The 23920-nt window shown below is 44.3% G+C and overlaps 1 protein-coding gene across 4 annotated transcripts in view; it reads left to right on the top strand.

Moving 5' to 3' along the window:
- Nucleotides 1-23920, top strand: part of LOC131999567 (membrane progestin receptor gamma) — a 75203-nt gene that overhangs the window by 28099 nt on the left and 23184 nt on the right. For all 4 annotated transcript variants that reach the window (XM_059372372.1, XM_059372371.1, XM_059372374.1 and 1 more), the window contains exon 2: nt 4279-4439. In XM_059372372.1, the coding sequence (XP_059228355.1) occupies nt 4389-4439 (51 nt within the window). In that variant the 5' untranslated portion in view covers nt 4279-4388. The remainder of the gene's footprint in view (nt 1-4278; nt 4440-23920) is intronic.

Consider the following 23920-nt stretch of genomic DNA (forward strand, 5'->3'; position numbering starts at 1 on the left):
AAGCTGTGGGACCCTCATTTAAATGAATCTCACATGGAACACCAATGTACCGTTGAAATCTTAGCCAGCGTCACATTGTGTCTCTAATGGGAACTGTCTGAAGCACTTTTGTCTTATTCACTCTTGTTTCTAGGCCTCTGCAGACAGAGAGAGCAAACCAAGCTGCTGTTTGAAATACTGGAAATTACACTCTGGTTTTTATAGTGTTGGTGAAATTAAGAGCTTGGTATGTGATGGGAACGAAAAACACCAGTGAGTTCATTGATACAATGTATGAAACATAAGCCAGGGTTGTTTCATGATTTCGACAGACAGAAAGGTTTATATTTCAGATGCAACCTAACAGTGGTTTAATGGAAGAGTTCCTGCTTCCTTGGTACAAAGACAGGACACAAGAAATCTTGAGCTTTTGTAAGACCCAAGGTGAAGTCTTACCCAAGAGTTTGTCTCAACCTGATTAACAGACAAGGAGGGCCATCCTTTAACCTCTGGGTTATGAACATCATCGTAAACATTCTGTGTGGTCCTTCTCTCAGCAGCAAAGGGAAATTAAGACCTAGTGCTCTGTGCTAGCTCTTTGTAACCTTTATTCAAAGTCCCTTCTCTACTGAAAAGGAACTTACAAAACCAGAAATCAAATCCTAGTTTTCGAGCAGCCATTCACTGTGTGATCTTGGGAAAACCCCATAGCTTTTCCAAGCTTCCATTTTCTTGCCTATAGAATAGAAAATGAATCTTCCTCTCTGAAAATTAGTACTAATAGCAAGTGTTTGTTGGACCCTTACTTTACGCCAGGCCCTTTACATGGGTTCTGGCGTTTCATCGTCATGACACCCCCATGAAGAAAGTACTACCGTTGTTTCCATTTTACCCTTAGGGTAACCGAGGCACAGGTTTTAATGTTCCTTGCCCAGGGTTGCACGGGTTGCACTGGTCTTTGAATGCAAGTGGCTTGAATCCAGCACCCAGGCCCTGCCCTGCCCTGCCTTGCCTCCTGAGATGGCCACAGTGGGGATGAATGAGATGGGCCAGGGAGCAAGGGGAGAAGGACGGGGTTGGTGCGGTGGATGAAAGTTTCCCTCCTTCTCAGGGTGCCTTGTGCTAGCTAGTTGGGTGTCTCATCTCTTTATACATTTGTTGGGGACAGTGACTGTCTTATTCCTCTTTTTTTTTTTTCCTGTGCAGTGAAAGAAGAGAATGGTATGGAGGCTGCCTACTTCTGTCCATTCTAAGTGTCACAAAGCAATACAATTTTTTTTAAGCTTTATTTGTTTATTTTAGAGAGAGAGAGAGAGAGAGCATGAGCAGGGGGAGGAGCAGAGGGAGAGAGAGATTCCTTGAGCAGACTCCCTGCTGAACGTGGAGACTGACATGAGGCTTGATCCCAGGACCTTGAGCTCATGACCTGAGCCAAAACCAAGAGCCGGCCACTTAACCAATGGCACCATCCAGGTGCCCCAAACCCATACAACTTTTGTATCTGTTTAATTCTCACCGTGTCCTTCAAGCCGCAGCAGCCCATGGAGAATCCTCAATTACACATTTAGACTTACCCGTACCTGTCACGTGATAAACGTGGTAAATAGTGGCTGAATGAAGAAGTTGGGGACTCCCCTGCTATTGTCATTACCCCTTATGTTTGCAGTTTAGGCTGGTCATCGTATTGGGATGGTATGTGCTGGGAGAGAAGGGGACCATTCCTTTTCTTTGTCTTTCCCTTGACATTGAGGCTACTCAAGGGAGTACTAGAGGACCAAGGTGGGCAGGTGTGTGGAGACCAGTCTTGGTCCCACTGCCGGAGGATTTCCTGGTGTGCCTGAGGTCCCCCACAGTAGCAGACCTCCATCTTGTGTCCTGCCACTGGGTGAGATCATGGTGCTTCAGAGAGTGTGGGAGTCGTGGTAATTAGGCCTGCAGAACTGAGAGAACAAAGGTGGGCTATGGCCCACTCACATCAATGTTGTTTGCAAAGTATTAACTTTTATTTTCTTTAACTTAGGTAAAGTGCGCTTTAAAAAAATTATTTTCTTGGGGCACCTGGGTGGCTCAGTGGGTTAAGCCTCTGCCTTGGGCTCAGGTCACCATCTCAGGGTCCTGAGATCGAGCCCTGCATCGGGCTCTCTGCTCAGCGGTGAGCCTGCTTTCCTCTCTCTCTCTTTCTCTCTCTCTGCCTCTCTGCCTACCTGTGATCTTTGTCAAGTAAATAAATAAAATCTTTTAAAAAAATTATTTTCTTAAAAAATTATTTATTTTCAGGATGCCTGGGTGGCTCAGTCTGTTAAGCGGCTGCCTTCGGCTCAGGTCATGATCCCGGCGTCCTGAGATCGAGTCCCACATCGGGCTACTTGCTTCACAGGGAGCTACTTCTCCCTCTGCCTCTGCCTGCCACTCTGCCTGCCTCTGCTCTCTCTCTCTGACAAATAAATAAAATCTTTAAAAAAATTATTTTCTTCATTATTCTGTAGCTTGGAAATATTACACACTTTTTATAGTGGTAAAATATGCACAATGTGAAATTGTGTAACGATATTTAAGTGTCTAATTCAGTGACCTCACAGTCAGAACGCTGTGCAACCATCATCACCACCCGTTTCCAGAACTTTCTGTCATCCCAGACAGAAATTCAGTACCCATGAAACAACAATGCCCCATTCCTCCACCAATCCAGCCTCTAATCTACTTTTTGTCTGTGTGAATTTGCCTACTCTAGGTACCTTGGGTAAGTGGAATCCTACACCATTTGTTCTTTTGTGACTGGCTTGTTTCCCTCAGCATAACGTTTTCAAGTTTCATTGATGCTGAAGCGCCGATCACAGCATCATTCCTTTTTAAGACCCAATAATATTCCTTTGTGTGCCTAGACCGCATTTTGTTATTTTGTCTACCCATTCATCTGCTGGTGGACACTTGGGTCATTTCCCCATTTGGACTTGTGAATAATACATCAGCATTTTTAAGAAAGAAGCAAATTTATGGCAATGAAACATAAATATATGGCATTTTGTTACAGTGTTCTATTTTTTTTTAAGATTTTATTTATTTGAGAGAGAGAGAGAAAGAGCATGAGCAGAGGGGAGAAGACAGAGGGAAAAGCAGGCTCCCTGCTGAGCTGGGAGCCCGATGCGGGTTTCGATCCTGGACCCTGGGATCATGACCTGAGCCGAAGGCAGACGCTTAACTGACTGAGCCACCCAGGTGCCCCAGAGTTCTAGATAATAACACATAGAACATAAAGACTATAATAAGCAGCAAAAGTGTAAACAAACCACAAAACAAAAACCACACTTTAAGTTCAGAAGACAAGCGCCGTTGCTTTAATGAATGGTGTTAAGCATTTCGCTGAAGGCCCAGCTTGAGCCAGTGAGACACCCCGAGTTTCCAGCCATCCCAAGAGTGTCCTTTCCAAGCACTTGGGCAGGTAGCTTTGCTTGTAGGCGGAGGTGGTTGGTGTCACGTGAGAGGTACAGGCAGGGTTTCTGGACCTTCTGAGGCAGGGACAGAATTCCTCGGGGGGAGCTCTAAGGATGGGGCAGATCTTGGCTCAGATCTTGATGATGGGAGCTGTGGGGGGCAGGGGTGAGGCGTTAACCAGGGTAAAGTCCTAGCACTGCTCTTTCTTTGCTAAATCCAGCTTGCATGTTTCTATTTCTCAGGCCGACCTGAGGGCTTCAGGCCCCTCTAGCTCACATTACTCACAGCTGTTAAGCAGTCTTAATCTTGTATTTAAACAGCCTCGTTACTTGGAGTTGCTATGTCCCCTACAAGTGCCTGGGATTTGCTTGTCTGCTTCTTGTGTATGTCTCAGGGCAACAAAGCTCTTGTCGGCCTTCTGGAAGAGCTGCTTTTCTTTGGGTGATCTGGGGCAAGGCCCCTGTCCTCCTTTGCCTGCTGAGTGGACACAGACTTGGGATCACACGGCTGGCCCAGGGGCAGCCCACGATGCTGCCGTGAGCCAGCTGCTTCAGCTGTCCCCTAGCCTAAGAGAAGTCACTGGCCCCCTCTGGCCCTGATGTCCGATGTGAGGGGACCTGGTGGCCTCCACGGCTCTTCCAGCTCTGCAGTTTCATGATTGCCCCTACCAGGCATGAATGACCTCTCTCCAGCCCTCTTGGAATAAATGACTCAGCGGTCTGATAGACCTGCTGCTGTTTTTAAGGAAGCCTGATTATTTTGCCATCGCAAGCAAGTGTTTGTTCCATGGCTAAACAATCTGACAGTCTTGATCCGGCTGGAGTTGGGCTGGGGCTGACTGGATTTCTTCACGCCATCCTCTTGCAGGGAAGCAGCCCTGGCACCGGCTGGCCACACACATCCCAGGCCATGTCGGAACTCTGAGCTGGCGACGGGGAGCAACTGTCCACCACCGGCCATCCCAACCCAGCTCCGAGATGCTGAGCCTGAAGCTGCCCCGGCTGTTTAGCATCGACCAGGTGCCCCAGGTATGTGCCGAGTTCCTGGGGGGTGGCGAGGGCATGGCCTTTGCCCCCTGGGGTGGGGGGCATGTGCTGGCTTTGTCTGCAGCCAGCGGGCTTCCCGTTTCCCCCATCTACACTGAACCTGGAAATGGGAGGGATCCCAAGACACCCCTCCCCCTGTGACAACTCTGTTTTATCCCAAACAAAGCCTTTATGGAGATTCCTCATTCGAGCTGAAGACAAGTAGCCAGGGGCATCCGGCTGGGTAGAAGTTTCCTTTGGGTCCCTCCCTTGGATGCCTCAAAGCAGGCAGGGGCCAAGTTGCCTCGGGTGTGTGATTTTGCCTTGTCCTTACCACTTGCAGGAGGCTCTGGCACAGTGTGCCTTGGGGCGAACGGGAGGGTGGTCCCGTGGGCCTCAGCCCTGGCCCTATCGTGGACTTCTGGGCCTGGGAGCTCACATGCGGCCTCTCTGAGGCTCCTGGGATGCCTTGACAATCTGCATTTGTAATTGGCCTGAGGTGGGGCCACACGGCCGGGAGCCAAGGCTGGTGGGCCCACCCCCTTCCCTGGCGGAGAAGACATTTCATATACACCCTTGGTGCCAGGTCACATTCCCTTCCTTTTGGACTGAAGATGAACCAGTGTTAATGTCAGGGTGGGAAGTTTCAGCTGGAGGATGTCCCAGACTGAAGGGAGACCTTTCACGCTGCAGACTGTCAAGCACTTCCAACTTTCCTCAGAGGCCTAAGACCCGGACACCCTCAGCCCCCGGGATGGAGACGAGGCATGGGCAGAGTGCCTGTGAGGCTGGGTGGCTGCAGCTGGGTGGCACTGGGGGTTGATAGAACGTGAGGCAGAGCTGTCTGGTGGGAAGAGACGAGGGATGTGGCAGGGGACAGACAAATTAAACATGAGGCTGGCCTTGCAGGACACCTCCTGCGGGCTCCCAGGGCCGTGTCTCCGCCTAATGGGATTCTCTTCTGGGTTCTACCCACAGACCACAAATGGCTGTGATTAGTGGGAGCATGGGGTGAATTCTTGGATTCATCCACTCATGAAAGTTTTCTTGACAGCCTGCTGTGTGCAAGGTGTCATTCCATGCCAGACTCAGAATCATCCATACAAATACTGCCCCTAAGCATTTTTAAAATGTGGATGTGTGCCTCTGTTGCAAAGTGGGTTAGGGTGTGTCCTCAAAGATCCAGAGGAGGGATCGGCCACTTCCATCATGGGGGAGAAAGGGCCCAGGGATGGCCCCGTGACAGAAGAGATCTTGAAGATGGGTTGAGGGTGGGTAGCTTGTGGGATGTGGGCCAAGCCAAGTAGGTGGAAGGACTGGTGTGGGCAAAGGCCTGGAGAAAGGGAAGCACGGGGCAGTGTGGGGACTTTCGGGGGTGGGGTTATGGGTGCTGCTGAGATGTCTGTCTGGGTGTTTTGGGCAAGGTCACATTCAGAGCAGGTTCCCAGGAAGAAGGTGAAGGGGGAAGTGAAGGCCTCAGTGAGTACTTTGTGGGCTTCTGAAGCATGGAGATCCTGAAGACGAGGACCAGAAAACCCCAGAGTGCTAAAGCACTTGTCTCTTCTGTCCAGTTTTCCATAGACAATGGAGGTGACAGTATCCTTTTCAGTAAAATGGTGGTAGTCAGAGGCAGAGAACCAACACTGAACCTCACATCCACTCTTTGCTTTGAAACCTTCCTTGGGTACTTAAATCCACTCCTGGGCTTTGGGGCCCCATGCTCAAGGTTCATGGAGCAAACAGGGGTTCTGTCTTCCTGGAGGGTACTTTTACTTGAGGATTTGCTGGGGGAGGGGGACAGAAATGTTTGTTGCTAAAACAGGTGCCAGTATATTGAGGAGAAAAATGCATACATAATTTGCATGAATATTTAGAATAGACCTCCTACAAATGCTAAGCTTACTTTTGGTGGGCTCTTTGGGTTCTCATACCCAGTCTGTGGAGTGACCTTGGGCAAGATACTTAATCTTCTGACCTCAGTTTCTGCACCTGTAAAATGGGGGGATGGAACGGAACTATCTGCTTCCTGGGGTTATGGTAATGAGATGGCCCATGTGAAGAGCCCGGCACTTGGGGACCAGTCAGTAATGTTGGCTGCCATTACCATCATCAGATCTTCATACAGAGGCCCTGAGTAGCCTCTCGTTTGGTATGTTAATGAGCTCTGTGGACTGGACCACTTCCCCACCCTCTCTGAGCCTCAATTTCCTGATCTGTGAAATGGAGATAATATCTATTAATTTAGTCTCACGCGACTGTTGTGAAGCTCCAAGAAAAATGAAATAGAACAGCGGGACTATTATGAAAGAAAGGAAGCATAGCCAGATGGTGTGTTGTTGGGTAGGTGGGTTTGGGCACTGGGGAACCAGGAACCAACTCAACAGGCAAAGGGTTTCTCCAGCCCGAGGTTTCTCAAAGGGGGTACTTGGATCACCACCATCAGAATCATCGGAGCTTATTAAAATACAGTAAGAATGGGTCCCCTGGGTGGCTCAGTCAATTAAACATGTGCCCTTGGCTCAGGTCCATGATCTTGGGGTCCTGGGAACGAGCCCCGTGTCGGTCGAGCTCTCTGCTAAGCAGGGAGTTGTCTGTCCCTCTCTCACTGCCCTAACCCCCAGCTCATACTCTTGCTCACATCTCCTCTCTCTCTCCAATAAATAAGATCTTTTTAAAAAAAACGTGAAGAAGTACGATTGCAGGTATTTTTATATTGTTCTTGATTTTAATAAAAAGGAATGCTTTGAGCAGTTCATCGTTTAAAATAATGTAGCTTCTGTGTATATACGTATGTAAATAACCTTTATCAATTTAAGGATATTCCTTTCTACTCCTTGTTTTCTAGGATTTTTTCTCTTTAAGAATGAATTTTACAGAATCTTTTTTTCCCCCCATCAGTCCATCTTTTGAGATGGTCATATATGATTTATTTAAGATATTAGTGTGGTGAATTACACCAACTGATTTACTAATGTTAAGTCAACGTTGCATTTAAGTAAAACTTGGTCATGGTGTAATATCTTTTTAACCTAATGCTGGAATCAGTTGTTTAGGAACACTTTCTTTTTTTTTAAGATTTTATTTACTTGTCAGAGAGATAGAGAGGGAAAGAGAGAGAGTGTAAGTGGAGTGTGAGGCAGAGGGAGAAGCAGGTTCCGTGCTAAGCAAGGAGCCTGATGCGGGGCTCGATCCCAGGACCCTGGAATCATGACCTGAGCTGGAGACAGATGCTTAACCGACTGAGCCACCCAGGCATCACCTGTTTAGAAACCTTAAGTTTTTTTTTTCTTTCTATTTTTAACTAGAGAGAGAGAGAGCATGCACACGAAGCAGGGGCAGGGGTAGAAGGAGAGGGAGAAGCAGGCTCCCCACTTAGCAGGGAGCCTGACTCGGGGCTGGCTCCCAGGACCCGGAGATCATGACCTGAGCCAAAGTTAAATGCTTAACTGACTAAGCCACTCAGGTGCTCCTGTTAAGGAGTCTTAAATCTTTTTTTTTTTAAGATTTTATTTATTTATTTGACAGAGAGATCACAATTAGGCAGAGAGGCAGGCGGAGAGAGAGGAAGGGAAGCAGGTTCCCTGCTGAGCAGAGAGCCCAGTGCAGGGCTTGATCCCAGGACTCTGGGATCATGAGCTGAGCCGAAGGCAGAGGCTTTAAACTGCTGAACACCCAGGCGCCCCAAGGAGCCTTAAACCTGATGAGTTGATGTGTAATGTTTCCTCCGGATACTGCCCTTGCCTGGATTTGGATTAGGATTTTGCCAGCCACAATGAGTTCGAGAGCTTTTATACTATGAAAAACTGTATAATATTAGAATATGTTCCTGAGTGTGTGGGTAGAATGTACCTGCATGATTGTCCCACAGGGCCACCCCGTCGCCACCCGCCCCAGGGGAACACCGTTACCTGCTAATCTACATGAATGGCAGCCTGTCGTGTGGGGGACGGAACAACTCGTCTTGCAGCTGAATTGTCTTTGTGAAAAGAATTTTTTTACAGCAGCTTTGTTGAGATATAATTCACATAACATAAAATTCATCTTTTAAAAGTACAGAGCCTGGGGGGTTTTAGTATGGTGACCGACACAAAGTCTGTTCCACAAACTCTTACCATGGTCAATTTTAGAACAGTTTCATTACCCTAGAAAGAAAACTCTGTACCCATTAGTGGTTGTTTCCTACTTGCCATGGCAACCACTGATTTACTTTCTGTCTCTATGGATTTGCCTCTTCTCAGTATTTCATATACTGGATCGTGTAATAAGTGGCCTTTCGTGAATGCCTTCTTTCACCAAACATCAATGTTTTCAAGTTCATCCATGCTGTACCCTGTATTAGTATTTCATTTGTTTTTGTGGCTGCCTAATATTCCATTGTATGGATGCTTTGCTCTTTGTTTATTCATTCATTAGTTGATGGACCCTTGAGTTTCCATTTTTTGACTATTACAAATAATGGTGCTATGAACATTTAAGTATCCGTTTTTGTATGAATGTGTTTTCAGTTCTCCTAAGTACATGCTTAGGAGTGGTATGTTAGATCATGTGGTAACTCTATGCTTAACTATTTTTTTATTGTCATAAAATACATTTAACATAAAATTTACCATCTTACCGATGGTATTAAATATATTCACATTGTTGTGTAAACAAGCACCACCATAAATCTCCATAATTCTTTTTTATCTTGTAAAACTGAAACTCTGTACCCATTAAACAATAACTCCCTGTTTCCCCCTCCCTTCTGGCTTCTGAAAATCATCATTCTACTTTCTGTCTTTATAATTTTGACTATTCTAGTAACTTCTATAAATGGAATCATACTGTGTTTGTCATTTTGTGACTAGCTTATTAATTTCACTTAGCATAATTTCCTGAAGATTCATCCATGTTGTACATGTCAGAATTTCCTTCGTTTTTGAGGCTGGATGGTATTTTTATATGTATCTACCGGATTTTGCTTATTCATTCCCTTATCAATAGATACTGTATTACTTCTATGTTCTGGCTCTTGTGGATAATGCTGCTATGAACATGGGTGTACAAATACTCCTTTGAGATCTTGCTTTCAGTTCTTTTGGGTATATACCCTGAAGAGGAATTGCTGGATCATTTGGTAATTCTATTTGTAATTTTTTGAGGAACCACCATACTGTTTGCCACAGCGAGGGCACCATTTAACGTTCCCACCAGCAGTTCCCTAAGGTTCCAGTTTCTCAACATCCTTGTCAATGCATGTTTTCTGGTTTTATTTGTTTGGGTTTTTTTGACAGTAGCCATCCTACTGTGTAGGATGTACTTTTGATTTGCATTTCCCTAATGATTAGTGAGGTTGAGCATCTTTTCATGTGTTTATTGACTGTTCGGATATTTTCTTTGGAGAAATACCTGTTCAAGTCTTTTCCTCACTTTTAAATTGAGTCATTTGTCTTTTTGTTGTTGAATTATAGGTATTCTTTATATATTTTAGATATAAATCCCTTATTGGATACATAATTTGCAAATATTTTCTCCTATTCTGTGCACCATCTTTTCACTTTACTGTTAGTATCCTTGGAAGCACAAAAGTTTTAAATTTTGCTATTATCTATTTTTTTAAGTTATTTTCATGCTTTTGATTTTGGTGTCATAGCTAAGAATCCTTTGGCTAATTTGAGGTCATGAAGATTTAGTTCTATATTTTCTTTTAATAGTTTTTTCTCTTATACTCAGATCTTCTTTTAAGAGTTTTTTCTCTTACACTCAGATCTGTGACCCAGACTATTCCTTCTTCAATAAATTGTGTTGGCCCCTTTATTGAAAATCAGTTGAGAATGTGAGGGTTTACTTCTGGACTGTAACTTCTGTCCTGTTGATTTATCTGTTCTTATGCCAGTGCCAAACTGTCTTCATTAGTGTAGCTTTGTAAGAAGACCTGAGGAATGTGAATCTTTCAACTTTGTTTTTCCTTTTCCAGATTGTTTTGGCTGGTCAGGGTCTCTTGTATTTCCATATGAATTTAAGGATCAGCATGTCAATTTCTGCAAGACAAGTAAACACAAAGGCAGCTGGGATTTATTTTAGGGATTGCATTGAGTCTGTTGATCAATTTGGAGAGCATTACCATCTTAACAATATTAAGTCTTTCAATCCATGAACATGGGATGTTTTTGCATTTATTTTTTTAATTTCTTTCACTGATATTTTGTAGTTTTCAGGACCCAGGTCTCACACCATTAAAAGAGTTTGTGATATTGATTCCTAAGCATTGTATTGTTTTTGATACTGCTGTACATGGAATTTTTCCCTTAAATTCATTTTCAAATTGTTCATTGCTAGTGTATAAAAATAAAACTTAGTTTTGTATATTGATCCTACGTTCTGCAACCTTGCTGAACTTATTTATTTGTTCTAATAGTTTTTTAGTGGATCCTTTAGGATTTCCTATTAAGATTATATTACTTGCAAATATAGTTTTGCATCTTGCTTTCCTATCTAGATACCTTTAGACCTAGCTGGAACTTGCACTATGATATGGCACAAAAGTGGCAAGAGCAGACATCCTTATCTTTTTCCCTGTCTTAGGGGGAAAGCATTCCATTTTCCACCACTAGGTATATTAGCTGTGAGTTTCTCATAGGTGGCCTTTACTGGGTTGAAGAAGTTTAAAATTTTTTTTCTTTTAAGATTTTATTTATTTATTTACTGAGAGAGAGTGGGGAGAGGGGAAGAAGAGAAGAAGGGGAGGGAGAGGGAAAAGGAAAGAGCAGACCGATCGCTGAGTGCAGAGCCCATCACAGGACTCAAGGAGAGGCTCAAGGCAGGGCTCTACCGGGAAGGGGTGGGTTCTGCACACGGGGGTTGACCTGACACACTGAGATCATGTTCTGAGCCAAAACCAAGAGTTTGAGGCTTAATGGACAGACTGAGCCACCCAGGTGTCCCTGGGTTGAAGAAGTTTTATTACTGTTTTGTTGAGTGTCTACTTATCATGAAATGCTTTTTCTGTGTCTATTGACATAATCATATGGTTTTGTTTTTTTCCTTCTCAATTAATCTTGCCAGTTTGTCTTTTTTTTTTTTTAAAGATTATTTATTTATTTATTTGTCAGAGAGAGAGAGAGAGAGAGAGAGAGAGCAAGCACATGCAGACAGAGTGGCAGAAAGAGACAGAGAGAGAAGTAGGACTCGATCCCAGAACGCTGGGATCATGACCTGAGCTGAAGGCAGCCTCTTAACCAACTGAGTCACCCAGGCGTCCCAAGTTTGTCTTTTTTAAAAAAATATTTGAAAAGAGGTAGATTTGTGGCTCAGTGGAGCCTCTCTATTCTGTATTTTATGTCTCTAATTTCTGTTATTTTGTATTACTTTCTTTCTGCTTTGGGTTCCTTTTCCTGTTTCTGCTCTAACTTTGTAGTTAATCACTCTGCCTTCTAATGTAAGCAACTGAGTTACATATGTTTCCCTCAAGTACTGCTTTAACTGCAGACCACATGTGCTTTTTTAGTTCATTTCTAATTTCCATTTTGATTTCTTAAGTAACTTACAATTGCTTAAAAGTGTGTTTGCATTTTTTTTAATTCCCCAAAGTCTGTAGTGTTTGTTATTGATTTCAATTAATTGATTGGCACCTGGGAGTGTCCTCTGTATCATTCCCATCCTTGAAATCTGTTCAGCCTAGCTTTATGGTTTAGTACATAATCAATTTTCACAAATCTTCTAAACGTGTCTGGAAATAATGTATAATCTTCTGTTGTTGGGGGCACTATTGCGTATATGTCCTGTAAGATCCAAAATTTTTCTGTTATTACTGATTTTATTGTTTGATCTATCCAGCTTTGAGATATGTTAAAATCTTCTGCCATGATGGCAGATTTTGTGAATTTCTCCTTACACATAAGTCAATTTTTGCTTTATATACTTTGAGCCTGTGTTTTTTAGGTGTATCTAAATTTATGTAATACCTTCCTGGCGCTGTAAATTTCTTAATATTTTGTAGTGATTCTCTTGCTATGTAGTAATGCTTTCTGTCTTAGAATCTGTCATATAGCAACTCCACCTTTATTGTTTTTGTTATTTGTCTGGTTTATTTCTTTCCTTCCTTTGACTTTTAACCCCTTCTTGACCTTATATTTTAACTGTATCTCGTATAAATGGCACAGAGTTGGGTTTTATCTAGTCTGACAGTATTCGTCATTTAACTGGACAGTTCAGTCTGTTTATATTTATAAAGATTACTGACACATTTACATTTTTTAAAAAGATTTTATTTATTTATTTGACAGATCACAAGTAGGCAGAGAGGCAGGCGGGGGTGGGGGGAGCATGCTCCCTGCCGAGCAAAGAGCCCGATACAGGGCTCGATCCCAGGACCCTGAGATCATGACCCGAGCCAAAGGCAGAGACCCAACTCACTGTGCCACCCAGGCACCCCTATTTTGATCATTTTATACAGTTTCTATTCATTATTTTCTCTGTTTAGTTTTCCTTTCTTTTCTTGCTTTCTTTGGATTGAGTTTTACATCTTTATTTCTTTTTGCATTTTAACATTTGATTTTCTCCTCTACTTTTTTTATAGTTAATATCTAGAAATATGCTCTAGGGGCTCTTGGGTGGCTCAGTCTGGTTTAAGTGTCTACTTTCAGCTCAGGTCATGATCCCAGGGTCCTGGGATCAAGCCTGACGTCACTGGGCTTCTTGCTCAGCAGGGAGTTTGCTTGTCCCTCTCTCCCCCTTCCTCTCCCCCTGCTTGTGCTCTCTCTCTCTCTTTCTCTCTCAAATAAATAAATTTTAAAAAGGAAGAAATATGCTCAATATTTGTAAGATAGTGGCTACTTCAGCATTTTAACATGAAAAATTGTACAAGGCAAGAAGGGCAAGGCCTCAGCTGACCACACAGAACGTTCTAGAATGGGGTTTGTCCTTCCACTAGTCCCAAATGAGAAAGGGAGACCAGGACTTCATATCCACCATCAGTGGATGTGTGTGCTGCCTCTGGGCAGGTAGTATAGCATGGGCAATGTAGTGGCCTTTGGCCAAAAGCAGTTCCCATGGAGGGATGGGTGGCTCAGTTCTGAAGGAGGGAAGGGTTCCCTGCTGAGTGCATCCTGATATCTACTACAGGAAGACACCCTGCTTTGAACTGACCTGGCCTAGATGTCACATTAAGTAGAAGTAGTCACATGACCCCAACCTAATTGCAGAAAAGGCTGAGAAACATAGGAATGCAGATGGAATATTTGGTGAGCACCAATTGATCCCTGCCACATCTAAGTTCTTGGATCTGAGGACTGGCAACTTCAAAAACTCCTAAAAACTTATCATTTTATCTTCAAATGTCACAACAAAACTGTTGTATTTTTCTCTTTCTGAGAAATGTTCTCTAATTTGATTTTTCTTTTTTTCAGAAGATTTTATTCAGTTATGAGAGAGAGAGGGAACATACACCTGGGTGGGGGGAGGTGTAGAAGGAGAGGGAGAAGCAGGATCCCTGCTGAACAAGGAACCAGATGTGAGGCTCCATCCCAGGACCCTAGGATCATGGCCTGAACCGAAGGCAGATGCTTAATTGACTGAGCTACCCAGGTGCCCTTTTTTTTTCATTAATCTCTTTCTCTTAATCTTTCTGAATGGCTTTCTTTGAATCTGTTTTCAGTTCACTAATTTTCTCTTCAGCAAGATCGAGTCTGTTTTTTATCCCTTCAATGACTTTTTATTTCAATGTTTCTTAACTTCCAAGTTATATTGGGTTCTTTTAAGTCTGTTTTCATTCATATTTTTAAGCTATTTACTTAAACATATCAAACATACTTTTATATTTCAGCATCGAGGAATAGGTATTTATATAGATATATATCTCTCTATATATAGATATTTCAGCATCTGTTCCTCAAGGTTCTTTGCTGTTTCTGGGGTCTGGTGTTGTTTGCAGGCGTGCACATGCGTGTGTTAAAGCAGAAACCTTCCAGAAAGGATTTGCATTTGCTTTTGTTTCTTACCTGAGGGAGCCACAAAACTTTGACCTTTGTTTATTGTAACCACTTTAATTTTGCCACTGGAGATTTCTTGGACCATACAGGCAGTATGGATTTGAGTCAGAAACCCATATGAGATCTAGTTGATGCTTCTGGGGAGGGATTGTTTCAGAGGGACAATTTTCCTTATTGTCTCCTTCTGCCTGGTGGGGTTTATTTCATATTCTCTCATCTCTAGAGTCCTAGTCTTTTTTTTTTTTTTTAAGATTTTATTTATTTATTTGACAGACGTCGCAAGTAGGCAGAGAGGCAGGCAGGGGGTGGTGGGAAGCAGGCTCCCTCCTGAGCAGAGAGCCCGATGTGGGGCTCGATCACAGGACCCTGAAATTATGACCTGAGCCAAACGCAGAGGCCTAACCCACTGAGCCACCCAGGTGCCCCTAGAGTCCTAGTCTTAATGACAAGGTCAGCCTTTGACTGGGCCTGGGATTCATCTCTTATATGCAAAGCCTGGCAGCAGAAAATTTGTTCCTGAAGGCATCTTCCCACAGGGTGCTCCTGGTTGCCCTTTGTTAGGGCGCTTTGTGACTTCTTCACTCTTGTTGCCATCTTGCTGATACATTTATCCAGAGAATGATGCAGAGTTCATCCAATATTTTAATTGTTTTAGTCAGAAAAATCTTCGTGACAAAAATGGTCCATTATTCTTCCGAAGCCAGAAGGCCCCCAGCCATTCTTCCGGGTTCATTCTCCATCACTCTGAGTCCAGCAATCTCTCCCTTCTGAGAACTCTGCTAACACTTAGCATTTCCATCAATTACAGCAATCCCTCGTTTCACTTGGGTGGATGCAGTGAAGCATGATGGGCTTTTGCAGCCAACAGACTGGCAGCTGCATCTCAGTTCTGCTATTAAATATGGCCTTGGAAACTTCTCCCATTGAGCTTGTTTCCTTATCTGTAAAATGGGATTGACAGTCTTGACCCGTGCAGTCCTCTCACGATGATCAAATGAAATAAGGTCTGTTCCTGGGACGCCTGGGTGGCTCAGTTGGTTAAGCGGCTGCCTTCGGCTCAGGTCATGATCCCAGCGTCCTGGGATCGAGTCCCACATCAGGCTCCTTGCTCGGCGGGGAGCCTGCTTCTCCCTCTGCCTCTGCCTGCCATTCTGTCTGCCTGTGCTCGCTCTCTCCCCCTCTCTCTCTCTGATAAATAAAAAAAATCTTTAAAAAAAAAAAAAAAAAAAAAAAAAAAAAAGAAATAAGGTCTGTTCCTAATATGCCCTGGGTCTGAATTTAGAGACCCATGAAAACCACAGAATGTGTAGAAGTTACATATGGAGCTAGCAAACAGTTATATAGAATGATTCTGTTCTCCCTTGACAAATATTCCTTCATAATCACAGAAGAGTATATGAAAATCTCTAATTATTGTATAGCAAAGTCAGCAAAATATCAAAGACAACTAAATTTAATGATTGTTGCATAACCATTAATGGATGTTATGATGGATTAGTGATGTTTAGATGAGTAATAAAATAAAAACATACATAATTTATAAATTACTGCATGCTTATTCTATTAATTTTTTTGCCTTTATTTCAGCAAAATTATGGATTATAGTGCTGTAATAAACATTTTCATGTAATTTGTATTCTATTAACAGTGATTCCAAATTAGATCACTATTCTTGAGTCACTGAGTCTTTTTTTTTTTTTTTTTTTTTTTAATTTCATTTGGGAGAAACTTCTGTTGAGTTTCTGCTCAGTTCTGCTAAGGTAGAGCAACTGGAATTGTCAAAAAATATTCTTGGGGTGCCTGGGTGGCTCAATTGTTAAGCATCTGCCTTTGGCTCATCAGATCATGATCCCAGGGTCCTGGGATTGAGCCCTGTGTCGAGCATCCTGCTCTGTGATAAGCCTGCTTCTCCCTCTCACTCCCCCTGCTTGTGTTCCCTCTCTCTCTGTGTCTCTCTGTCAGATAAATAAATAAGGTCTTTAAAAAAATTCTTAAAGTCATATTTAGAATCAGAAATTAACTATAAATTTTATCAAGTCCAAACACAATGGGGTTGTATGTGATAATTACAATTAAGAAGAAAAAGTATTACATATTTTAATTTCATATACATTACCATCTTCTATATGGCTCTTTTTACTCTCTCTTAAAACAATATCTAGAGCCATAAAGTACTTACATTTGATTTTTCTTTTTCCAAGAAAAAAGATACCATAAAGAAAACTGAACAGGACACCTGGGTGGCTCAGTGGGTTAAAGCGTCTGCCTTCAGCTCAGGTCAGGATCCCAGGGTCCTGGGACTGAGCCCTGCATCAGGCTCTCTGCTCCACGGGGGGCCTGCTTCCTCCTCTCTCTTTCTCTACCTGCCTCTCTGCCTACTTGTGATCTCTGTCTGTCAAGTAAATAAAATCTTTAAAAAAAAAAAAAGAAAGAAAGAAAACTGAACAGAGCAGTATTTTGCTTAGTCAAAATTATTCTATAATCTGTTATGCTCATTTTAATCAACAGATTAAAAATAATCTGTTTGGAAGTTAATGTCAGGATTATTTGTTTGTGAATCTTCTCTTTCATTTTTCAGAGATGCTTTTGTTCCTTTTTTTAAGTTTTATTTATTTAAAGATTTTATTTATTTATTTGAGCCAGAGAGAGAGAGAAAGAGAGAGCATGAGAGGGGAGAAGGTTAGGAGAAGCAGACTCCCTATGGAGCTGGGAGCCCGGTGCGGGACTCGATCCCAGGAGTCTGGGATCATGACCTGAGCTGAAGGCAGTGGCCCAAACAACTGAGCCACCCAGGCACCCAAGTTTTGTTTTATTTAAATGTTATTTTTATTACATATTTCACATGTGGCTCTTTGGGTTTAGATAATTATTATTTAGGTAATAAATGTGTACTTTGAATCCCTTTAAAAGTGGAATAACCAAACCTCAGTATTTTTGAAAGTTTTTGCTAACATCATCCCATAATGAATACCTGTCAAGTGCTCAGACTCAAAATTAATGTCATTTCCTCTCCAGGATGGGGTTTGCTCTGTATTTGAGGACTATCTCTTTCACTGATTTCTTTCCATCGTCTTGCATCTTTTCTAGATGAAATCCAAGAATGTAATGGCATTTATTTGGCATTCCCATGGTGTGAATCAGAGATCTAGGGTCAAGTCTGATACACATTTCAGCAAGACGTCCCATATTGGGGACACCTGGATGGCTCAGTTGGTTAAGAGACTGTCTTCGGCTCGGGATGGAGCCCTGTGTCAGGGAGGGTCAGCAGGGAGTCTCCTTCTCCCTCTGACAGCCTCTTCCCCTGCTCCCGCTCTCTCTCTCTCTCTCTCTCATTTTCTCTCTCAAATAAATAAAATCTTCAAAAAAAGCCCCATATTGGAGAAGATTTGGAGAATGTCTTACATCATCTTTGAATTATTCCAAAGGAAGTCATCAGTCCTCCTAGTAAGAAACTGAGACCACATATTGCTATTTAGTTCCAGCTCTCAGATTGCTTTTGGATTTGGGATCAAATTCTGACCTTACATTAGTTTCCTCTTGTTGCCAGGACAAGTTACCACAGACTTGGTGGCTTCAAAAAGAAGGTAAATTTATTATCCTATAATTGCAGAGGTTAGAAGTCAGACATGGGTCTCACCGGGCTGAAAGCAAGGTGTTGGTGGAGCCCACAGTGTGGCATCTCGGCGCCTCTTCTTCTGCCTCCTTCCACTTTTAAGGACCCTAGGATTACACCAGGCTCCCCTGGATAATCCTGACCATCTCCCTGTTTTAAGGTTAGCTGATTAGCACCTGTGACCTTCATTCCCCTTTGCCATGTTAACCTTATGTAGTCACGGTTTCTGGGATGAGGGCATATGCAGCTTTGGGGGGCCATTAATTTTCTATTATGTTACACTGTTACCACAGCCTAGCCCATGGCAGATTTTTAAATCAGCCCCTACATTGAAAATTGTTTTCCTAGTTCTTAAATCAAAGACTGCATTTTTATCCCAAATGGAAATCCGATGGAAAATGTTTCAACTTCCTTGCTACTTCTGTAGGTCTGTGCTGTATATAGAGCTAGTCATTCAGTGGGACTTTTCACCCTGGTATACCCTACCTGAATTAAGCAATATTAATTTTTTAAGACATTTTATGTGTCTTTTTGTCACTGTATCATCTATTAAATTACTAATATCCTTTGGATCCTCTGCCCTACATAGTGAGATATAATTTGGCTAATTACTTTTTATCCATCTTTTGTGTTCAGTGAAGAAATTTAGCTTCATTTACTGTAAATATTGGGGCGCATGTACAAAAAACATCCTTCTTGACTGAACATCGGATGCTTTTGTAAAAGCACCACACTGATGTTCTCAACGACATTCACCTGTCGTCACTTGATCCTGTCAATGGCTGGTTATTACTTCAGTCTATTTGTAGTTCTAGTAAATTGCATGTGAGTTGTGTACAAGCGGTTTTACGGTATTTTAATTGAGATCCGATGTGCTCCCTCTTGCCAGGGCTAAGCATGGCCCGTCCTGCATGAGATGCAGTGTCCTGTATCAAGGACACTGCAGGCCTCCTTCAACGGCAGGTTATAATCGGTGTATCAGCGCTCAGCCTGCCCTTTGCCTTGTCTGTTACCTCTGTGCCTTCTGCTTGCAAACATCTCGCCAGACTCCTCCCTTGTCTCTTTCTCCTGCTCTGGCTTTTCGCGCCCATGTCTTTAGGTGTGTCTTGTGCCTTACCTAAAGGGAAACTTCTCTTTTGCAATGAATTAGGTTCTGGGTGGGGAGGTGACCGCTGGATGCTGGGGGACAGGATGGACCCATCTTGCACGCCCTAGGAGGTTGTGCAGAAGGCAGAGGCTCCCCTTGCCCCACCAAGCCGCAGCAAGATCCCCAGGCCATCCGCCTACACCTGTGGAAGAACGTTTTTGAGACACCGACTTAGAGACCGTGTCACCCCACCTCCCTGCTTGTCTTAGCCAGCTCAGGCTGCCATCACAGAGGGCCACAGACTGACTAGACAAACAGAACTTTACCTCTCACAGCTCCAGAAGCTGGAAGTCCAATATCAAGGTGCCGGCAAAGGTTGGTTCTCTGGAGGTCTCTCTCCTTGGCTTGCAGACGTCGCCTCCCTGCTGCCCGGTCACACAGTCTGTGCTTACCCACCCCTGGTGTCGCCCCTGCTTCTGAGGGATGCCAGTCAGATCAGACTGGGACCCACCCTGACAGCCTCATTTTAATTTCATCCCCTCTTTAAGGATCCTGCCTCCCATGACAGTCACCTGCTAAGGTCCAGGGAGGGGTGTGAGGGCCTCAACCTATGAATTTTGTGAGGGACACAGTGCAGTCTGTGACACCACTTTGAAGAAGAAACCAAGGCTCATGGAAGCACCTGACAGTTGAAAACCACACCACAGGCCAAGAGATGAGAGCTTCCTGTCCTCCAGAGCCCTTCTGAGAGGCCGCATGTAATGTAAGAGGCCGAGAAATGAAGTCTTAGGTGGGAATGCCACTTTCAGATTTGCTCCCCCCACTTCTGGGAGCTTAGAAAATGTCTTAACCTCCCTGGGCCTCAGTTTCCTTTTCTGTGGAATGGGGACAGTGAAAGGCTGTCTCTCACAAGGTCCTGAGGACCCCTTGAGATTTGAACGGGAAGTGCAGATTGCCTCACTGAGAGCATCTGACCCCCCACTCTGCCTCTCCCCTCTGCCTGCTGTCAGAATCCGCTCCTGTTTCCCTTGAGCCAGAACACTGGATGATTTTCCCCAGGTGATTTGCAGTTTAATAGCCAGAAAAACTGAGGGTTTGAAATGGTCTCAGTGGAATTTCAGGCGTCAGCTGGCGGGTACACAGAGTCTTTCCTGGAAGCCAAGCCTTGGCAGGCACTAAAAGGAAAACCCGCTGCTGTGGCCTTCCACTCCAGGTACCCGGGGGTTCTCCCTTCTAAATAATAGTCTGCACACAATTTGATTTCATTTCACATTAAACTGCCTAGCCTGGAACCAGAGATGCAAGGTGGATTCCTACAAATCAATTCCACTGTGCAAATTAGCCAGCACCTGCTAACCTGGGGATGCTTAGGAATGAGACCCAGCTACAGAATACTAAAGGCAATGATTACAATTTGCCTTTTGGGGTGGGGACTGGGTGTGAATACAAAATTGTTTTCAAACGTTTCATTTGTTGTTGAGATTTATGTAGCATGTCTTCTTTTAAGATCTACTCTACACAAAGCTCTTTGGCAGGGCCAGAGCGGGAAGTGGAGAGAACGCCACTCCTTTCCCCTGCTCAGAGGGGCTCAGAGCAAGAGTACATCTAGCATTTTGGCCTAATAAACTGAAGTTCAAATTGAGGAGGGAAGGGGCAGTACAGAACATCGCTCTTCTGGGACCTAAGGACTCCCTTTCTCTTTTTTTGTCCATTCTTTATCTACTTGTCCTTTTTTTTTTTTTTTTGGAGGAATTGCTTAAATCCTGCCTCTACGGCTGGTTAGTGAGCTTCCCATACGTGCCTGGGTTCAGGATAGCAGATCAGAGGAGAGTCTTTTAATATAGGCCCAGTCCTGGCATTGGTGGTCAAGTAGCATCCCCAGGCCTGGGGCAACATTCTTTTTTTTTTATTTCTTCTTCTTTTTAAAGATTTTATTTATTTATTTATTTGTTTATTTGACAGAGAGAGAGAGAGATCACAATTAGGCAGAGAGGCAGGCAGAGAGAGGGAGGGAAGCAAGCTCTCTGCCGAGCAGAGAGCCTGATGCAGGGCTTGATCCCAGGACCCTGACACTGTGATCTGAGCCGAAGGCAGAGGCCCAACCCACTGAGCCACCCAAGCGCCCATGGGGCAACATTCTTAAGTATGGTCAAGTTGTCCAGCTTGTGAATTTCCCAGCCCTTCTCTTCCCCTCTGGCTCTTGACTGTGTCGGTGCCTTTTCTTGCTTCCCCAAATAAAGGATCCAAAGAGTAGTCGCACCCTGCATCACCACAGGCAAAATGTAGGTGATTTCCCCCTCTTGTTCCCATTCATCCACTTCCCATCTATGGGCCCCATGTCCCCACTGTCCTACAGCCCCCCTTCCCTATGTGCTACCCCCCCCCCCCCCCCCGGTGCCCAGCTCTCTGTAGGCCCCCGGTCATGAGCCGTCCTCCTACACAGGATCTGCTAAACTCATTCATGTGAAGGAGTGAATCATCAGTAACAGTGGTTCCATTCTGGAGTCTTTGCATCTTAGTAAGAGGCCAATGCCTTAATAAATTTTTTTTTCTTTATAAAGGGAAGACTGAAATGTGAGATGGGATAATAGACCCCCAATTTCTGCCGCAGGACCTTTGCATGCCCACCAAGCATGCACTACCCTTCTCCCATGGATTGCAGGCTGAAGACCATGAGCCTGTCTGCCTCCCTGTCAGCGGCCCTGGTCGGTTAGAAAGCTATAAGCCAGGATTCCTGCTGCCCAGGACAGAAGGCTGTCCACTGTAAACCAGGGATGTCAGCAGGATTGAGTGGTGAATCAAAAACTGGAATAAATTGCTTTAATCAGTTAAGACCCAAACCTAATTCAAATAGTATTTTTTCACTGGACCATGAACCAGCTTCATGAGTCCCCTCCCCCAGCTGACCAGTTGAACCCAGAACTGAGCTAAGGGAACATATTCACGGTTTTTTAAAAAGATTTTTATTTTATTTTATTTATTTTAGTATTAGAGAGAGACTGCACGCGTATATGCACATAAGCAGAGGGAGCAGCAGGCAGAAGGAGGAGCAGACTCCCCACTGAGCAAGGAGCCAGAAGCAGGCCTTGATCCTATTATCCAGGGATCATGACCTAAGCCAAAAGAGCCAAAAGCAGATGCTTAACCAACCAACTGAGCCACCCATGTGTCCTTTTTTTTTAAGATTTAAAAAAATTTTGCTAATTTATCAGAGAAAGAAAGCACATATTCAGTTTTATAGGTGAGGACACTGAGGCCATGAGAGTCATGGCCGGCTCAAGGTCACATGGCACTTCAGTGGCCCAGATTTGACTCTTAACGCTTGTAACCCTTCACTCTCCACTTGACTCAGAATCTCAAGATATAGTACATGTTACTTAATTGTGTTCTTTTTTTTAAAATAAAGATTTTATTTATTTATTTGACAGAGAGAGATCACAAGTAGGCAGAGAGGCAGGCAGAGAGAGGGGAGGAAGCAGAGAGCCTGATGCAGGGCTCGATCCCAGGACCCTAAGATCATGACCTGAACCAAAGACAGAGGCTTCACCCACTGAGCCACCCAGGTGCCCCTGTTTTCTTTTTTTTAAGATTTATTTATTTATTTGACAGAGGAGGGGGAGGGGCAGAGCAAGGGGCAGAGAGAGAATCTCAAGCAGGCTCCACCCCCGCCCCCTACACCGCACCCAACATGGGGCTTGATCTTATGACCCTGAGATCATGACCTGAGCCAAAAACAAGAGTCAGTTGCTTAACCCACTGTGCCACACAGGCGCCCCCCATTATGTATTTTTGAATGGAGATTCTCTCTTAAGCTACAAAGCTGTAACCGTGAAGAGAGAAGGGTGGTGAGAGCGCCATTCTCCATCTCCCTTTTCTCCCTCAGCCCCAGAAAACCACAGGGAAAATTGTAAAATGTACTTGTGACCTGATTTAGATTATGACTACGAGCATTACCATTGCCATTATTTGCCTCGATGAACCCACTTATTTTTAGTTTACCTTTCAAAGCTTAGGACAATGTCCATCTACATTAGTGGTTCTTACCTGAGGTCCCTTGGGCCCCAGGGGATGTTGGCACTCTCTGGAGACTTGTTTTCACCTAATAGCCCATGCTGGGCTTCAGCGCTCTTGCCTCCTTTTCACAATTACATTTTCAAAGGATCTGCTGGAGTCCCCTGGGCGGGTTGACGCCCATAAGTCGGCTGACCATTCCACCTGTCTTCTCGGGGATGGTGACCCGGAGGTGTGCTGGGTGGGCCGGCCACGTCGGGAGGGGCTGGCTTGGGCAGGTCGTGGTCCACCTGCATCCCGGGCTCATGCCCTCACTGTCTTCATCATCAAAAGGCCTTTATGAAGCGTTTTGGTGAATATATCCTGGCACCGGGGGAGATCTTCTGCAAAGATCTTGCCACCAGCTCCTGACATCTGGGGCATGTTGGCTCCGACAGACAGCGTATATGTCTTCCAGTCGCAAAGGCATCCAGAGTCTGGCCTGTAGGCCCCAGGCAGAGGATACAAAACCAGATCCTTAGGCAACATTCATGACAAGAGTGAGTGGGTCTCTCTGGGAACTCGGAGACTGACCAGATTACCAAAGGGAGCTGGGTCTTGAAGTCCCTCCTCCGGCCGCTACGGGCCTCAGGAAGGACATGGGATTTTAGAACCTATGGAAGGGAGGAGGGAAGCAGCTTGACAGCTCAGGGACTTGGGGTCACATGTTCCAGGCTCAAGAGTTCAAGTGCACAGCCTGGGGGAAAATGAGATACCGCCAGAGCTGTCCCTCCCAAGACCCTCTTGCCACCCTCCGGCCTCACCT

The sequence above is a fragment of the Mustela nigripes genome, chromosome 13, assembly GCF_022355385.1.
Source record: "Mustela nigripes isolate SB6536 chromosome 13, MUSNIG.SB6536, whole genome shotgun sequence".
NCBI lineage: Eukaryota > Metazoa > Chordata > Mammalia > Carnivora > Mustelidae > Mustela > Mustela nigripes.